Genomic DNA, 19,664 nt, shown 5'->3' with positions numbered 1-19,664 from the left:
TTCACCCCGAGCGATACCCTCAATCACTGATGGAATTGCCATCTACCACATCCCTACAGAAGATTCGTCGGGAGGAGAGTGGTGCAGGTTTATTAAGAATACAAGATGAAGATCAACAACGTTAATCTTGAAATTCTGAGCAATTTTTTTTCACTCTGCGGCTTTTAGGTTAAGAGCGAGGGAGACGCCTACGGGGAGATAGCGCGCAAGCAGTTCCCGCGGAAGCCACTAGATGACCTCCCAATCGAACCCTCTTCAAAAATTCCATCTCCCGCCCATATGTGATTTTATTAAACATTTCCATCCTTCCCAACCCTCAAGAGTCACCTCCCTCACATGTTGTCAACCCATCCCCCTCATACCATTTACATTATACATCCCCCTCTCCTTCCCTCCCCTATCAGACCATGATATCCCCATACCATCGTAGTTTTTGATCGGCGCGAGGCTTTGTGAAACCCGAATGGGCGGATGTTATGAACAGAGTTCGGTGGGAAGGGTGAGGAGAGCTGGGGGCGATGAGATGGGTTAGTGGAGAGGAGGCGGGGTAAAGTCGGCCGTATCGCGCGTAACGCAATGAATGGGACAAGTTATGGTGGAGTAAGGCAGTGGTTTACGCAGGACCCGAGCTCACAGGTGGACACTGTTTTGGTTCGAGCAGGGGGGGGGGGGGGGTGTAGGGGTAGTGATTGGAGAAGTGGTCGAAAGGGGACCCGCCTCCAGTTCCATCTCTCCAGGGTATAGTTAAGTGAAATGAAAACGAATAAATCAAATATAAATATGCAGATGGATTGCAGAAAAGAAAATGAACTACGTCCATGAACTCATGCCTCATATTGGTCATAATTATGGATGTTCAGCGGTTTCGCTGCAGGCCACAAACAATTGGATATACCAAACTGCTTTATTTGCAAGCGCACTCACTTTCGAAACTAAAAGAAATATGCGAAATAAAACTTATTCATATCATTAAAAAAATCATTTCTTAAATTGAGTATTGGTGGTTATAATTTATGCGAGTTCCATTCAATGATTCGATTATTTTATATTTGTTTCTATAATGGTGTCCGTATTTATTTTCCAATCTAGCGATGTACGGAGCTAGCATTAAATCTCTCGTTGGACAGTATCACACAATATCGTGAAATTAATTTTCAACAAGGTGGTGTATTGCGTAGTTCATGAAGGTGAAATCAGCACCATTCAGCTTTGATGACCTTGACTAAAGGAAATATGCACTTACACGCGAAACGTTTTGAGTATAAAATGTGGTGTGGAGCGTTGTGCATTCTGAGAGAAACACCATGTGCCAAGCACAATTGAAAGAGTTCAAAAGCGTCAAATAAAATGTTACTACCTACGTCGCTGGAAATATAGAGCGCACCACACATGAGAATTATTCTCTGAAGTATCAGAGTCGTACCGATAGACATATGCACACGGGTTCCGCGATCAAGGAGGCAACATACACTCGGGGGGGCCGAATGGGTTGTGAGAGTCATCGCCTCTCCAAGTTTTTACAGCTCCAGATAACTTAACTGCCGCTCCCTGTATGACGCTTCCCCGTGAGCGCCCTTCGTCTCCCTCGGCGTCGGAGCACAGTACAGCGGGGCGAGACGAAAACTCATCGTTTGGCGCGGACTCTGGTGATTCCAGTCAAACGTCGGGAATATCACCCGCTTTCCTTTCAACCCTTTCCCCGAAAAATATATAATTTTTATCCCTCCCGAACACAAGCTGGGCGGGCCATTTAACTGGTCGCAGCGGACAATTGGGGTCCTATCGCGTGACGGCCCGTGATTATAGGTTTTTTTCCACAGGTTTATTGAAACTGTGGCGGACTCACCAGTTTTTTGCTCCCGTACCCAGTCTCTCATAGCGCGGGGGCCGATGGGAAAATGACTCGGGAGCTGCACTGGTCGAGGCAATTGAAAACTCTCCTCCTTCCGTGCGGAAGGCTCAAAAAGGTTTCGGGTACAGTCACGGACTCCACGCCGAACTAATTTACGAAATACTTCGACGTTTTTGTCGATTGGTGATGAGTTTTTGTTAGGGGAAAACGGGCAGGAATGATAAAGTCGGAAGTGTTCGTGAGACCTAAATAATAATCATTACTCTCCTTCACGAAAAGTGAATCTATCTACACGTGCGCCATAAGGCTATGAAAAGCAAAGAGCGAAATGCAACGGGTATTCTAGAACAAATTTTTTCGCTGCTTAATAAGTTACATAGGTAGAAACCAAAAGTGAGCTTATGCATTAAGAAGTAATTCGCTAAATCACATGGCGAAGGGAACTGAAATTCATTGCGTTACGATACTATAAGCAAAAATGAAGATAATTTTCACTACCCAAATTCAGGACATTGCATCTTAAATCAAATTTCGAGCACCATTAAGGAAAATGGTATGGTACTTGGAGAGGAGAAAGCATCTAAGATCAATTTCGACTTAGAAATACGGGTAGAAGATTGGAGAGACTCTTGCATTGATGGTGGTTCACTTGAACAATGGGACCATGAATTCATGACTTAATGCCCCATTACACCGACGGGACGCTAAAATTAAGTGAAAGAGATCTTTAAAGTGCATCTAAGAAAGGACCGGAATTTCTCTACCTGTCACTGTCACTGGCAGGTTTTGAATCCAGGCCATGATTATGGGAGGCGCACAATTTTTACATGACAAATCTCTTCGATCCCCTGATTCATGATAATGTGGATATCAGAGAGTCTTACCTGACTTCACGCTTCAGCTCTTCGTAGTCTCTTTGGGCGTCTAGTCGTGCTTCGAGTCTCGCTATGGTCATCGCCCTCTGCTCCAGCTGTTCCTCGAGGCGGGCTATCGTCGCTGCCGACGCCTCTTGAACTTTGGCCAAGCTGGACTGCAACCGCTGCACGTCCTCCGAGAGTTGCGAGATCTGTCGAAAGAACAAAAGACAGTCGAGGTTAGAGATGAGTTCTGCATACCATCGCGTGAATTATAAGTTATGATAAATCTATAAACATTAATCCACATGCCATTAGACGCAGGAAAACAACTCTAGCTTTATGTGTTGATGATGTGAGGCAAGAGCGGAATTAAAAACTTTTTCACTCACGACAACGAGTTCAGAAAAAAACATGAGCGAACCGCTGTCAATCCTAGTGAAGTGACTGGATAAATACTCAGTGGGTAAGAATTTTTTAAATGCGAAATACCTCTGGTGTTTATTCATGACCATAGAAAATTCCCAAAATTGAGGGATTTAGGATTTTATGGGCTTACCACTATGCGGCAGATACTTTAGTGATCACAAGGAAACTTAAAATACATAACAGAGTGCTTAGAAAGGAACTTTTCAAAATTTTTACATCAATAAGTCCCTTATTTTATTGCAGACTTAAAGTGAATAAATATTTTCACATCTCCCAACCTCGCAAAATTCCAGAGGCCATTCGAATACACAACGGGGACCAGGTATTTATAAAGAATTTCAGGCATTTACCTTGAGCTACATTCTAATTCAATTTCAACCGTAAAACAGACGGCACTGGCTACTTTAGAGATAACTCCCAACCTTCTTCTCCTCGTTTTCCTCTTCAGTTGTGGGTGGAAGCCATATTTCCAAGATCAAAGCAAAACGAATGGGATTTCCGAGCGTGTCCGACAAGCGCCAAAAACATCGAAGACAATGAAATTATTGAGCCGCGATGCCCTCGCCGACGCATTCTTCGTGGACTAATTAGGAACGCGTGTCGCGAACGAAGATGAAGTGCCTTTGGCGATGGAGCACGATTGACGCAAGTCGTACGTCAGGATACGGACCATAAAAACTTGTATATGGCGTTTACGTTTCCAGGTCTGAGGGACGTGAGCGATAGCAGGGCTAGAAGCGATTAAACAGAAGGAAATGTGGAGATACAGATTAAATGAGATGGTGAAATAGATAGGCCGAGTGACTAATGATGATGTCCTCTCGGTATTGGATTGGTGAGTGAGGCTTGCGGAAAACATGCACCGGATGAGGAAATGGAAAATTAATCAGTCACATTGACGAATACAATAGCTCGCCTAAGGTCGTACTGGGAGGTACCCCTGCCAATAAAAAGAGCCGAGAGAAAATAAAAGATATATTAAGAGAGGAAAATAACTTCTACTAGAAAGAAAGCACGCGTACGAGAAATGTTCAATCCCCAAGAAATAGATGAGTAGGTATCAACTAACTTTGTAGCACTAAAAGGTTGAAATAAACCCGAGAATATAGATGAATAAGTATTTTAATAATGGTATGGGCAATGGACTCTCCTAACATTACGACATAAGTTCAATAGGGATAAGGGTAGATAGTTTATTTGTAGTATATAGCATTGCACGCCTTCAAATATGAAAACATCGTATTGTCTCCGCAGCGCGTTAACTGGTCGTCTCTTAAATATTTGAAGGCATTCAGATTGGGGGACAGGAGCAAGTTTAAGTGCTCAGGTAGTCAACGGTGACAACCCTATGATGGCTATCCGGGAAAGCCGACTGCGGATCGTGTTAGGAGGTTTATTGGCCGCAAAAATGAAAGAAAAACCGCTCGCCGCACTTGGCCGTACACGATGAGAGACCTGGAGAGGGAAGGACCACCCAGACGATCCGGGAAAAAGAAAAGTGGGATGAGATGAGGAGTCAAGGGAAGGGTGAAGAGAGAGGTAAAAAAGGAGAGAGAGAGAGAAGATAGACCTCAGATAATGGACTATTTTAATTCGTTTGGCACACGTTTAAGGAATTCCATTCCGGTTCAATGGGATGGGAAGTGAAGAGAATAGGGGGATATTCTTCTCTATCCTGGGCGGGGCCCCCTCCTTTTCAGAAAACGATTCCGACGAGAATCTTCCGAAATGAGTCCAATAGGGATGAGGATAGTTATATTCTTGGTAGTCTAAAGTATTGCCGCCGATAGAAGCATTGTATTGTCTCCGCAGCGCGTTAATCGGTCGTCGTCTCTTAAATATTTGAAGGCATTCAGATTGGGGGACAGAACGGTGGACGACGGTATCACCATACTGGGGAGCAAAGCATTAATACAAATGCGATTAAGGAAGGGTTTCACCTCGTGCGGGTAAATTGAGAAAAGGAAATCGGGGATAGCCAGAATTTTAAGGGTATATCAATATCGAAGTAACATCACAGGTAAGGATAAGGCAACTTCTCCCCAGAGGACACTATTTTTCGAAACCAATAGGCCATTTGAGTTGACTCACACTAGGAATGGAGCTAACTATATAAAGGCGTCACATAATTAACTCAGGAGTTATTCGGGGAGGATATATTTTGCGCTCTTAACTATAAAAGAAGTGAATTTTAAATTATAATTCTTAAATAGGAAGTGGTAGACTGAATTTCAAGAATTGTAAAAAGCCTTGTACAAGAGATTGGCTATAGTTTTTTACTGGCACACTTCTCCGCGGTAAACTACGTTTTCTTTATTGTATAATAAGTTTCCGTTTATATTTCCTTGGCTACGTTTCCGGCCTTAGTGCCGTAAGATCTAGGCCTGCCAAACATAAAGTCGCAGGCTTTAATGCATCCCATGTAAAATATAAAAACATTTTACAATCACTCGATTGCAAGAAGGAGGTCCAAAATACACAAAAATAAAGACGGCAATATTATTTTCATCCATGAGGTAGATATTAGAAGAGACTTAGCGCCCATACAGCTAACTCTCATCACGAATCTACTCTACCCCTAAGGACAAAAAAAAAGGATTCAAAGCGGTTGGTAGCCGTAGTTCCGAGACTTAGAAAAGTAATAATGTGTGCGTGAGGGGAAGTTGAGAATGATACACGTGGAAAGGTGGAACGAATTGATGAGGTGTGGAATTCCGTTCGATTAGGGCACGTGGAGAGGGAGGAGCCTTCTTCTCGTGCTGAAGGTGTTGTAGAGGCGTCGCTTGGGGGTGGAACCGGAGGGGGAAGGTGGGTGGCGGGCCGACTACGAAGTCACGGGGGCAGAGAGAGGAGGAAGGCAACCCCAAAAATAAAAAAAACTAAGAATATATATTTTTCAAGGGAAAGGGTCACGCGAAACCGGACAAGAACGCGCACATAAACATGACCACCAGATTTCCCATAAGGAACAAGGTAAGGGAAGGTAGGAGAATGGGTAGGCAGCAAAGGGAGAGGAAATAAACCCTGGGCCTTACGGAAAGGAAGCAAAGGTAATGACGAAGAACAGAACACAAACTGTTATGAAAGTACCATATACAAAGCACTTATGGCAAGAATGATTCCTTGAAAATAAATCTCCACACCACCGGGATTCGAACCTGATCTAACCACCACACAAACCCTATCCCCTCGAAAGTCGGACTTCGTACCTGAAGAATGGAGCCTCATGGATGGGAATAAATAGTTCAGATGGAACCGAGTAGAAAATTTCAGAATTGAGAATGGGGACTTGAGGAGTGAGGTGTGTGATATTAAAAAAAATAAGGGGAACGTGCAAGGGGAAAAAATGAAGAAAAACCTTTCTTTTACAACTGGGAAACAAATGGGGATTCGTTAGAGGGCCCGTGTCGTTCGTATCGGCCGGGATATCTTTAGAAGGGGTGTTTTACTCCCTTCAACCGGCCCGCTCCCATCCCCCCTCCCCGTAAGTCCACCGGGACCTCACCGCGCTCTGAATACGGCTTGGTAAACCCTTCCTCCGGCGGCGGCGAGCCACCGTCTTCCTCATTGCATCTCCATCCGGAAAAATAGGCATCCACTCTCCCCCTGCAGGGAACATATTCGGGGAGGAGGCGAGTGTTTCCGCATAAGCCAAAAGGCAGGTGGGGAAGAGAAGAAGACTTTGGAGAGAAAATTTTAGGGGTGGAGAAAGGGATGATAGACGAGAAAGTTTCAATCAATAAACACAGAAAGTAACGCACTAATTCATTATGAAATACAAAGAAAATGACTATGGCATAATAGTTAAAGACGCTGTCTGTATAATTTGTCGTTGACAAGGTGGACTTAGAATAAAAGTAAACTTTGACTTACAGTGCCTAAAAACTGATCACGGTTACAAAATAAAAGAGGAAAGATCACATTCTAGTGCCTACTTTACAATAATTCTTGCTAATACATTTTAGAATCCCTTCTTATAACTAAAACATAAAAAAATAGTTGATTTCAGTTTCATCATTTGTAACTTTAACTGCGCAATATGTAGTGATGTATTTATAACATAGGACCCACAAAGTTAGAAATGTTTCTAAGAGAGATCAAGGGCAAACTCTAGGTCGATTCAAGACGGAAGCGCACACTTCTCATGCACAAAATCCTTGTCCGCAGATAACTACAGGCGAGACCCGCTCCAGGTGTGAATTTAAAAACTGTCATTATCCGAGAAACATTACGAGTGAGATTCCTTCTTGTTGTACAGGAAAGGAGGAGCATTCTTTATACCCCTTGCAGGAAAAGGCTCAGGTCGATGAGGATGTAAAAATATCACTGCCGCATAAGAAAGAGGAGAGAATTTCCACGGCCCGATAATGCATCGGCTGAACACGTAAGGAGCGGAGAAGAGGGGAAGGGGTTTTTGCACCCACCTCCGCCCGACCCCAGCCTCCCACCCCCCAAAGCACGGTTGCCATCGGAAGACGGTCCCGGCGTCGCGTCAGTCCGGAAGGGGGGTCCGAAAAATGTCCGCAGGGAAAAGAAGAAAAGAGGAAAGAGAGAGAAGAGCGTCGCCGTCTCCTCATTGGTTGAGATCGATAGAGTGGGCGTCGAGGTGCGACCTACTATTGGTCGGATTTTTATCGGCGATGTCCGGGCGACGAATTTCTGCTCCGGAGGCGCTGGCGTGCTCCGGCCCACCGCGTCTGCTCGCTCTTCCCCACGGGCGGTGGACGAAGTGAGAGACCATTTTCCCTAATGCTAACGTGACACTAGCCGAAGTAGTGATGTGGTGGGTTAGGTAAGGGAGAGGATTCGCGATATCAAGAGTTTTAGCAAAGTGGAGTATTTTTAATACATGGGCGATACGTATAGTTTACTAAAGGACTGAATAAACTATAGGGTGAATAAAAAAGTAAATTTTGCCTGATTTTTTTCTCAGCGAAAAATGTCTTCTATTGATGACATTCGAAAATTTGATGACCTTTTGAAAACAACCGCACATTTAACCTGCATTGTTTTACCTTTGCCCACTTCCAGTCAGGTATGCGACTAATATGGCCAACATAGATTACAAACAGCTTGTAAATCATAAGTATACAGCAACTCCAGAATTTTCAATATTTCCCTGGAATCACATTCACCCAGGTATTTTCCATAACTTAACTGAAGGTAAATCCGAATTTGCCAGCTTGAATGTTAGTTTTCTCACAAAAATCTGCATCCCCGTCCTCAGAACGAATTCATGAATTAGTCTATGACTGAAAATAATTCTGAATTTAAGAATTATACGAATGAATTACTAATTTCAGAAGGTGTTTAAGGGGACTATATAATTTCCTATATCAGCCGTATTCATGGATTAAATTGCGCAAGAGTGAATGATACCATTAACACTTGAGACCGACGACCCAAAGTGATGCCACCTCCGTTAAAAACCCACACGCCCAAATTGGGAAGGGAGAGTATAGATACTCGAGAATCCGAGCGAGCGGACTCTTTTGGCGGCGGCTTGTCTCAAGGAGAGCGTGACACACCGAAGACAGACCGCTTGGACCACACGCGTCGCCCGTGTTATCATAACCTCATCCTTACTCAAGTCCACGGTCCTTGATTTCTCACTTTCCGACCATCCCACCCACACACGAAAATCCATCCGCGACCCCATAGCGAGAAAGAGAGAGAGGTTGGTAGCCTTTCACACCCTCACCGCTCTAATTCAAAACACACTTTTCCTTTCCGCTTGAAGAGGACCACTCGTCCCATCGACGAAAATAAGTGAAAAGGGAGAGGAGGAGAAAATAAAAAAAAACAGGAAAATGATTTCCCTTTTTCTGCAGCGCCCGCGACGGAGTGTGTATGTTTGTGACCTATCGTACCCAAACCTCGGTGCGTGTCACTTCGTACACTCGACCTGACCGGACACACACGAGTCCCTTGACGTCCCAGAGTGTACCAAAGGGTGGGTTTGCGGGCTGTGCGGGCGTGGGGGGGGGGGAGGTGGGACGACGCCTGATTAATAGATTGGACCCCCCCCGCGCGCGCGAAAAAAACACATTTTTATTCGGAAGGGGGGCACCGTGCCATAGCCACTGCAACCCACCCACCTACCCCTCGTTGAGCATCGACTACCGAACGAGAAAAAGCCGCAAGAGATCAAAGGCTGGCGACAATCTGTGATTCCTCACGGGCGAGCCGAGTGTGGAAAAGAGCAGGGAAGAGGGGGAAGCATAACACCCTGAAGCACACAAACTGAAACCGAAACACTCTCCCACACACAGAGGGCGCAGCGTGGGGCGAAAGCAAACGTATGGAGAGGTGAGGAAAAGAGATGATGATAGGAGAGCGCGAAAGAGAAAGGCATAAGGACTCAGCTCCTGATGGAAGAGGGTTGGAGGTGGTGGAGGAACAGGAAAAAAAACAGCACGACAAGTGTCGAGGGTGAGGGAGATTTTTTTGGGGGAAATGTGTTCACAAATAGATCTGGCCACCCCTGCACATACATGGCGACGGTGGTTGAATATTAAAAAAACACAAAAAATAAAACCAAACTCCCGTCATAACTGGCGCGTGAAGGGTTTCTCTCTTATTTATTCGTAGCTATTAATATTTTTTTCGAGCGCCGTGAATAATATTTGATTGCCTTAATTCACCGACCACCTCCACTCCTGTCCCGGTGTGAATATAAAATCCCAATTCCCGATTAAATGACGAATTATCACGATATTGATTCGCCTCTTTGTGTACTCTTTCCGATGCTGGACGTGTTGACATCGTATTTCTTCATTAATTTCCTCGGATTCGTATTCACGCAAAAATAAAATAATGAAGCTTGTCAACACGACCGACCGTTCTCCGAAAAAAAGAGGGCTGAATATAAGCCCATGAATCATTTCAATCACGAGAGATGGAGATATGGAGGCCTCATAGGGGTTGCGCCGTGAATGAGTACTGACATTGTGATGACGAATATTTTTGTCGAATTTTCACGCAATACACCACCTAACCTCCCTTAAAGTGATTTCATTCGGTACGTCACTCAAAATGGCAGCAATAACAATGATTACTGATATGATAAAACAAAATTATGCGTTTGAGAAATAAAACGGTGCGCATTTATTTTTCAAGCGTTTCATCGTAATGTTTTCATACCTATTATCACCGCTGAAATATTCGTGACGAAAAGTGATTTATAAAGCAAAAATTTGCGCATTCAAAGATTCGTTTGCACGAATTTCTTTGGTGTTGGAAATTCACGGAGTTACCACCTGAAGATGGCAAAATATGAGAAATTATTTGCGCACCTTCATTAAAGCCCGCGATGATCACAGAAATTTCATCAGATGATTATTTTGCAATCCTTCTTCTAGGTCATATCGCTCATTATTCTAATTTCATTCGAAGCAAGAATAATTATTTATAGCATTGATTCCTCTAAAAAAATGTTCTTACCGAACGTTACGCCATTATTCAATGCACACCTCTTACGTAAACGGGTAATTGGAAAAATCCTCATGCTCCCCCAGATGGTTCGAGAGAAGTGGAACTCATCGTAAATAAAGATTAGGGAGTTAATTTTCCATGATGCAAAATCGTAATCGGGACATATTAAAGCAAGTGAAAGAGAGAGATTTCAATTTTTTTCCAATAGAAACGTTCTTCATTTCTCCACGCCTCCACCTTCAGCCGCAGGGGTGCCACCAACACGTTTCTCTCCCTCTCAACCCCTTCCCTGCGTCCGCCAACTGCTACCACATGCTTTCGTTCACATCCGTTCCTTTCAACATCCCTCCCCCTTCTCTGCACCTCCTTTCGCTTTCATCCGACTACACATGTGCCACCAACCACACACACTATCCATCAAATATGGTTTCTTGTATTTACTCATGATTTCGATCGCAACAATTACTGATCATATCCACTTTTATAAGTCAATAAGATCAATGCATATCGATTGCCTGTATTTATTAGAATTTTGTAAAGATGGTTACTGATTAAGTTCATTGACTGACCAGTAACGGTTGCAGAATATTGAAAATGAATGGCTACCAAAAATTGTAATTAATCGAAAATCATTCACATGAAAATTCGAAGAACATTTAAAAAATCATTGAAAATGGGTATATATCTTCGATGTGTGCCATCAAAGTAAAAAACTACACTGTACCATCAGTGACCAAGATAAATGATGTTGATTTTGATTTGTCGAACCTCGGAAAAAAGCCTACCTACTCGCAATGATTTGCGTTCCACCCTACCACCAAATGTAAGCATTCCAACTCCCACTCCAAACCGAGGCCTTAACTGCGGAAAAATCTTGCCTTTCTGAGCCGCACATTAAGCGTCAGTCGCTCTAGGATAAGGAAAAAACCAATGAGGGGATGAAGAGGAGGAATAAGAGAGGAAAAATTGGTCCAGGGAAAAGGAATGAAGAAGAAGTTTTTTGTTGGAGAGGGAAGAAATGAGGTACTGGAGTGTACGGGATGGAAAGCGTGGCTTTGGTTGGCATTGGAACGGAGCAAGGGTTGGCGATAAAAAAGGGGAAGAGACGCAACATGGTTGGCATTTGTGGTGGATGAAAAACAGATTCGATGCGAGATTCCGAGGAGGAGTCATTCCTGAAAGGGGAAAAGGATCGCAGGAGTGAAAAAGCTAAAAGGGAATGAATGAAGGGACAGGGAGAGAGAGTAGACATCCAAAAGGAACTTACAAAAAGGTGGGGAAAAGAGAGAGATATTCTACGATAAACCCCGAGAAGAGCAAAATTTTATTGGAAGCAGGAGGGACACCATCATCAAGACATGAGGGTAAAAAGGCACGGAATATGTTTGGCCATGTCTCTTGCCGATGAGTAAGGGGACAAGGGTAACTATTTTATTGAGTAATACGCCAGTTGATCAACCAATTAAATATCTTTCGCTAGCACCTATGTAATATACCTATATTTGGGCTTCTTTATTTGACACCAACTCTATATTTTTGATTTTGAGGATAAATTTATCAAAAGTTAAAAAATAAAATTATTTCATTGCATTATTACTATCGATGAAAACATACATTTATTTAACGAATCGAACGAAATACTAAATAATTGGACAAAATCAGAATTAGGTACGGACAGTTATAACAAACTTAGGAATGGTAAAACTTCTTCAGCTTCTATATATCTAAATGAGTCACCTGAAGCTCATTTGTCCAAAATCAACTATTGGCGTTCTCTATTCTTATGGTTTTAGGAGTTAGAGGGTTTTATTCTCATGGAGGAAAGAAAACGTGAGACCATTCACGAAAGAATACGGTACAATGAAAAGGAAGAGGGATGAGCGAGGAATTAGGAAAGGCGATTTTGTACGAGAAAGAGAGAGGGAGATAAAGGTGGAGCAGGACAGAAGGGAAAAGAAGAAGAAGTAGCAGCATATCGGGGGTGGAAAATCGCAAATGGAACAGATTCTGAGCGCCAGCTTCACCCTCTCTCGCTGGCCAGTATACGTTTTTTTTATTCCTTACACACGCCAAATCCATGGCTTCCTCATATCAGTCCGTCTCTCTCTTAGCGACATCCACCCTCCATCCGATTCCCACCCCTCCTGAAAACCCTTCGCCGCTACCCTTATATAACCCTTTACCACCTCTCCAATCGACCAATCCGCTCCCCTCAGAGGTCCCCGACCGAGAGAGAGAGAGAGAAGGGCACCCAACACTGGGCACCTCCTAGCCTACCTTTTCTTTCCTTCCTTTTTCCCGTCCTTCGCCTTCAACTGGTAAATATATAGCAGTCGCCAGCCTTCCACATCAAAAACCTACCAAATCTCCCCCGTGCGAAGCCAGTCCTTATCCCCCGAAAAACACCCCTTTTTCCTTCCTCTTCCGCCCATACCAACCCCATCCCAAACTCCCCACCATTCCACCTCGCTCATCATCGCCGAAAAACCCGTCTCCCGGTACACAGACGTCCCTTCCGATTTTGATGTTTGGGAAAAAGAAAAGAGGAGAATGATGGAGGAAAGGATGCGTAGGGAGGGGAGGAAGAGGATGCGTACACTACATATATATGTAAATGTGCGTATGTATGTGCGCGAAACGGAACCAACGAGGAGGAAAGGGAAAGGGGAGAAGGGAGGAGAGAGGAAGCGTTCAAAACTGACGTTTTCATTCGTCAAAATCGGAGAGCCATTACCCGAAATAGCAAATATAGAAATCGCCCAATTACGGATACACAACGGAAGAGTAAGGCGGAACGCATCACCTCGAGAGGTTGAAAAAAAAAACAAAAAAAAATGGTCTGTTATCGTCGGAGAATCACGAATTGTGCGATTGATCGAAGCCGTAAGGAAAGACGGGCGAACTATCCTGCGAGCGACGGTAAACCAGTCCCGCGTTTTTATTTCACCGAGCGGCGATCGACTGAAACGATTCAATCGGAGACAAGAGAGGGAAGGAGACAATGGAGGAAACGTCCGGAAATTAATTCGCCATCGAAAATCCTAAATCACATCGAATCGCCAAGGGGCGGGCGAACGCTGCGACGACGAAAACATAAGGCGATTGTTTTCCCGGTCTCGATTTTAAAACCGTCGGTCCGCCCGCGTCCTCTTAATTATCGAGTTTTCTTTTCCTCGTTCGAAGGCGGAGGTCAGGAGGGGTGAGGGAGGCAGGTGAACGCAGAAGGAAACGGCCAACGGACCGCGTTCGGCATCTGTTCATTATTATTCTCGCCACCCGCATTGGAAAACTCGATATTGAAAGGTCGTACAGCGGGAGAGAAAAGCACGGGTAATGCGAGTTGCGGAGGGGCAGCGGAGGAAGGGACAGATATCGGGAATGGAAGAGATTTACACAAATAGAGAAAAGGCACACACGAGGGTAAATCCGAAAATCCTTCTCGGAAAATTGCCTCGGACTCGATCCAGCTGAATATTCAACATAGGTACGGAGCCGGATCCGGTGGGAAACTTTGTGAATTCGATGATTTGAACGCTTTGGGTAGAGGAGGAGGGCATCGTGACGTGAGTGGAACGGTGGGAAGAAAAGACAGGAGAGCATTCCGGTAAGAAGGCACAAGGGTTTTAAATGCGGATGGGGGAGCAGGGAATATCGGCAGGGTTCGACACAAAAAGTAGACGCTGAGGCATTGAGGGAGGACGCACTCGGTTTAAGTCACCATCGAGACGAAAGAGTTGTGGTTAGACTACTTCCAAGGGCATCCCATCGCAAGGGCAAGGGCTCTCCCAACTTACTACCGCACCACACCCTGGATAAAAGGACAAGGAAATCCAGGATAATAATAGACAGGTAGATTAAATCTCCGTGCAAAGGCCGTTAGGTTAATATCCAAGAAAATGATTGGTAAGAGCATTTCAGCACAGTAGATTGTTTTTTGATTGCAGCTCTATTGTCATCACGATCATTACATATTCAAGGGAAAATCAAATTTCTACGTGAATATTTTTGAACCGCATTCCTCTGTTATTTAATTTATTCCGTACTCCTATCTTCTGTTCTGGACCCGGAATGCATGCCGAGTATTCAAGAAGTAGACTATGGAGCCCTAAGGGACGCACACAGAAAATTCATCATTTAGACGAGCGAGAAGCAGTACAACTATAACGTACGCGTACATCTCCATCCCGCCGTTCACCTTCAACACACCGCCTTGGCCGAGGGAAGGAAAGGGTGCGGAGAAATCCAGGATAATAAGAGATAGGGGTGCGGTGCGGAGGACGGGCGCTCAGCTAAAGCTCACCTTCCTTTTAAAACCCCTCACACTCGCCACTCCAATCCCATACCCCAGAAGGAATCCATCAATTCATTCTCCCACCTAACCCTTCCCCCCCCCCCCCCCGGCTCTCAAACACTATCGGCCCCGTCCACTCACTCCCATATACATACACACGCACACACGAATACATACACGTTCATGTATGCCGGTCTCTCTCTGCCAGCCAGCCACCCATTTCCATCAAACGCCCCTCTTCCCCTCTTAAACAAACCTCTCCTTACGAAATCCTTCGATTACAATCCATTTCATCTGCCCCGGCCGGACTCAAACCCCTCCTCCCCCAGCCCACTTCTCTCTCTCTCTCTCTCCCACAGAAAGAGCCCTTCCCATAGACACCAATCCCATTCCCTTCAACGCCACCGATCAACCCTAACGCTGAACACGTCGAGTAAATTCGGCGAGTCCCGATTCTGCGAGAGGAAGGCGGCGTAAAAGGATGAGATGGGTACGCGGAGTAGGAGGAGGAGAGAAGGACCCGGGAGCGGCAGATAGAAAATGTGATTGAGCCACGCATTAAATTTCCAACGATTCCGCTGCTGATGTGGTAACCAGGGTCGGTGAGGCGTCGGCTTAGCAACACTCCGATTCGCGAGTTTGTATCTCTCATTTCAGTACTGCGACCGCAGCACTTTTGAACGCACATGGTTGACTATGCGGTAAAACGTTAAATACTGAGAAAACTAAGAGTTAAATGAAGCAATCGAATATCTTCCTTTCATAGGACCTGAATTTCGGCGCTAAGTGCTTTAATAATTAAACTTGGTCCCATGTAGAATAAATTTTTATGTTACATGGAGAAATAAATCCATATTTGCACACTGAACCACTAAAATAAAACTTCTACGATTCACTAGTCGATCCGCGAGGATGATACCTTCTAGGACAGGTAAGACGCTTAAATATTCTCGATTAACGGAATCAGCAGAAGCAACAATTCCTACAAGTAATTCCACAGAATCTGCCGCTCCACTTCATCATTCAATGCCACCCTTTTCATACAGTATTGATTACATGAGATCTTGAAGCAACTTCAGGCACGAGAGCACGATGGAAACGAATAACGCCCTCACTTTGAACGATCCTTTGAAAGGCTGGAAGAAACAAACAATGGGCGGAGAAAATTCGAGGAAGCATCGCCACTTGGATATTTTAAAATGACGTCTCCATTTTATCGTGATAAGCCTTGCTTCCTCCCCAAAAATAACAGTCCCTCTCCGAAATCAAAAATAAAAACTTTTCGTCGACGGAGACGGGGAGATATGGGAGAGCGGTAAGCGAGAGGGATGGAGGATATGAAAGGCAGGTGGGAAGGCGTCACTTCCGGATTTTTCAGCTCCCCGGAAGAAGCGAGGAAGAGGAAGTGTGCGCCGGAGGGAGGGAGCGAGCGAAAAAGGAATATGACTTTTTATTCGTACGCCCACCTATACTAACTATTATCGTGGAGCTAACCCTTATTTAAAGGGAGAGAGAATGAGAAGAGAGAGGCGAAGAATTTTCACGGGACTCCGCCGAACGTGAAGTTATATTTTTTAATCGGCAGCGACGGTCGCCCTCCGTGGCACGGGGGAAGGGAAAGGCGTCGGGGAAGGAAGGAGTGGACCATATTTGAGAGGGGGTTGGGCGTCAAATGTTTGCGGGGGAGGGGACGATGGAGAGAGGGAGCAGAAGGCAAAAGAGGCGGGCGTCCGTAAAAAACAACCGTACGCCTCTTGCCCGTCGGACCGCGTGGAGGAAAAAAGTGACCGGCTTGGGCAAACACAATGGCAACATAAAAATCAATTCCCCCTCTCCCTCCTCTTACTCATAAAATGTTTATTCTGAAGACAGTGGTGCGGCCAGGAGACGGATCAGGAAAGTTTGAAAAGGTTCTCTTATTATTATGATCAATAAATATTCAAAGGAAGTTTACTCTTAGATCGAAATGCATGAATGAAATTAATAATATTTAATAAAGAGTTTCAGAAAAAAAACACAAAGAGAAAATTGTCGTTTTTCTACTTCAAAAACAGTAAAATTTGATTCTATTTTTAAACCCGCGAGTTCTTTGATCAAACCTCAATTTAACAGGCCTACAGCCGATAATAAATTTTGAAAAGGGAGGTGTGTAACAATTAGTAAGGCATCTGGCTAAAGGAGTGCTGACTATAATAAAGAGTGAATAAAATATTGGGAGAGAATAATAAATGCTTGTCCTCCTGGCCTTTAACACGGTAAAACGTAGATTTCTGCATGCTAATGAATTCTTGCTTTTAAGCGAAATGCGAATTTTCAATCCTCTAAATCGTAAATAGTTAGGAGACCCCGATCAAAACTACGCGAAGGACGCAATAGCTTTACACAATGGGAGGAATTACAATTAATATTCATGAGAGATAATGTGAAAATACGTATGAAAAAATGTCAAAACGTTCGCTAAGATTACGAGAGAAAAAACAACGGTGGAGTGGACACTAATACTTCAGGCGAGAACCGTGGAGAGGAAGATGTATTGTGAGGATGAGACCGATATCTACATAAAATGCCACACAATGTAGCTCCCATTCATTAGACATGTGCATACTTGGATAGAGATGGAAAGAGACGGGCGAGGGGTGTGAGAGCAGGTAGTGGGGGGAGGGGAGAGAGATATTCAATTAATATTTATTTTTAGGTATGAGAGCAAAGGGAAGAGAAAACGGAGGGGGGAGTGGATGGACGCCTTATCTCCCAGGCAACTGAAATTCCCTCGCTACAGCCGTTCGACCGTTTTCGTCCCTCTTTTCCCAACATATATCCCTCACTCACTCTTCATCAGGAGCATCCCTCCCCTTCCCCCATGCCCACGTCACACCCCACCCTAGTACCCGTCTCCTCAGCACGATTCCCCCTCGCACCTACCTTCCCGCAAAGCATGCCAACCTGCGAAAATGTTCCCCTCCCTTACATCACATCTCCCACTCCTTATTACCCTTTCCCCTGCTACAACACTCACGAACCCAACCTCTTGAAAAGCGGAGCTTGGGAAAATGGGGCGCTGGATAAGGAGTAAAAATTTCTCTCCGTAGTACACCCTTATCCTGCCCACTTATTGTCACTTTCTATTCCACATATCCCTGTAACTCATGTCCAATCCTTTTCCCTGCTCCTTTTTCTCCCATCCCCAGGGACCGTTCGCACCCTGGTCATCACCCCTTCCCCTACCGCCCCATAGCCCTCAGTGCTTCCCCACGTCACAGCGGCCGACGTCTATGTTTCGCACCCCTTATACCCCATGTCTTTACGCGACCATCTCCTCCCCAATAAACCTTAAACCCTTTCGTCGCAGACGAGCATTGCGTCTCCCTTCACAGATTTCCTCGTACTCAGTTGTAAATTTTCAATTCCTTGGTTAACGAGCACAGATAATTATGTAATTAGTACGTACATCTTTCAGGGAACAAGTTGATTGATTTTGCTAGAAGATATTTAATTTCTGTATTTATAGGCGACGTTTAAGCTAAATATGTCAACCTAATCAATATCAAAATCTCCAGATAAAAGCTAGAAAACTCGATCAAGATTTTGTTTCTGTTGTGAATAGAGTCATGTTATCGCATTTGTCAGCAGGTTATCGATGTCGCTGCTCACTAAAAAGACAAGTATCACAACCGAAGACACGTGGTGGGCAAGTGGACTATAGTATAAAATATTACGGTAAATTTGAACTCCGTACAAATAGCGTCCATTTCGATTGAATTGTTTTATTAATTATTAAATAATTAAAATAAATAAATAATTAAAATACACAGTCCACAATCCGTGAAGTATTAGAATATGACACTGAAGGAGACATATATTCATCCACTCAACCATCACTACTTGTTTTTCCTCCAGGAAACATCATAAGACTATGTTTGAATCGGCATGACGTTAGCATCACACACCTACACTCCTGTATGCTACGGGGGAAAAGAACCGAGTGCGTGAAATTTCCGTTTGAGAGTGGGAGATGGACAGGAAGGATGAGGATACAAGGCGAACGGGAATTATTTTTTTTTCATTCTCCACAGTGAAGTGAAGTGACGGGTGAGATACAGAAGGAAGGAGAAGGCGAGCTGAGGTTTGGCTGGTAGTCTGGGGATGATGAGAAATTCCGAAAGAGGCATGGCAGTGGACGGAAGGGACAGAAATGATACAAAACAAAAAGGTAATCCCGGAAAAAAGAGGGAAAATATTATTGTATCTTAAGTAAAGATAAAGATAAAATATGGTTAATATACGATTTTCTAACTCATAAGTATTCCTACAACCTTAAGCGACCATTGATGATATTTTAAAACAAGCATTACTTTAGGATATTTCAATATGATTTTTATTCATTGGAGAAGCTGGTACCGTAGACAAATGTTGAAAGTTATTCTTCCTCTTTATTTGTTTCCTCCTGACAATAACTTCAGTGATATTATCTATCGCATTCAAGAATGAAGATATTTTGGCCATCGTTTCGGATCAACTACTCTGGAGGGAAGTATACAGTTCTATTTAATTATACTCACAGTTTTTCCCAGCGGGAACGAATCAGAAAAGGTAGCATAGTGGATAAGGAAATTTCCGTGGATGACAATAAGCGGAGGTGTATGAAAGAAGGAAAAGCTGAAGGTAGGGTATATGTCGCTTAAAGAGAGGGAGAAATGTGGAGACAGGTAGTGGACGATCTCCAGGAAAAAGGTGGACATTTGAGGGAGCAAGAGATGGAGAAACGGTCTTATATATTTTTTTCCTTCCATTTCCCAACGAACCG

At 44.2% G+C, this 19,664-nt stretch overlaps 1 protein-coding gene across 8 annotated transcripts in view; it reads right to left on the bottom strand.

Moving 5' to 3' along the window:
- LOC124155996 (homeobox protein cut) overlaps positions 1 to 19,664 on the bottom strand; it is a 503,467-nt gene that overhangs the window by 66,459 nt on the left and 417,344 nt on the right. For all 8 annotated transcript variants that reach the window (XM_046530251.1, XM_046530252.1, XM_046530255.1 and 5 more), the window contains one exon: positions 2,737 to 2,918. In XM_046530251.1, coding sequence (XP_046386207.1) covers positions 2,737 to 2,918 — 182 coding nt within the window. The remainder of the gene's footprint in view (positions 1 to 2,736; positions 2,919 to 19,664) is intronic.

This window comes from Ischnura elegans, chromosome 3 (genome assembly GCF_921293095.1).
Source record: "Ischnura elegans chromosome 3, ioIscEleg1.1, whole genome shotgun sequence".
In the NCBI taxonomy this organism is placed as follows: domain Eukaryota; kingdom Metazoa; phylum Arthropoda; class Insecta; order Odonata; family Coenagrionidae; genus Ischnura; species Ischnura elegans.
Note: the sequence above shows the minus strand (reverse complement) of the source record. Positions and strands in the feature narration are given on the sequence as shown.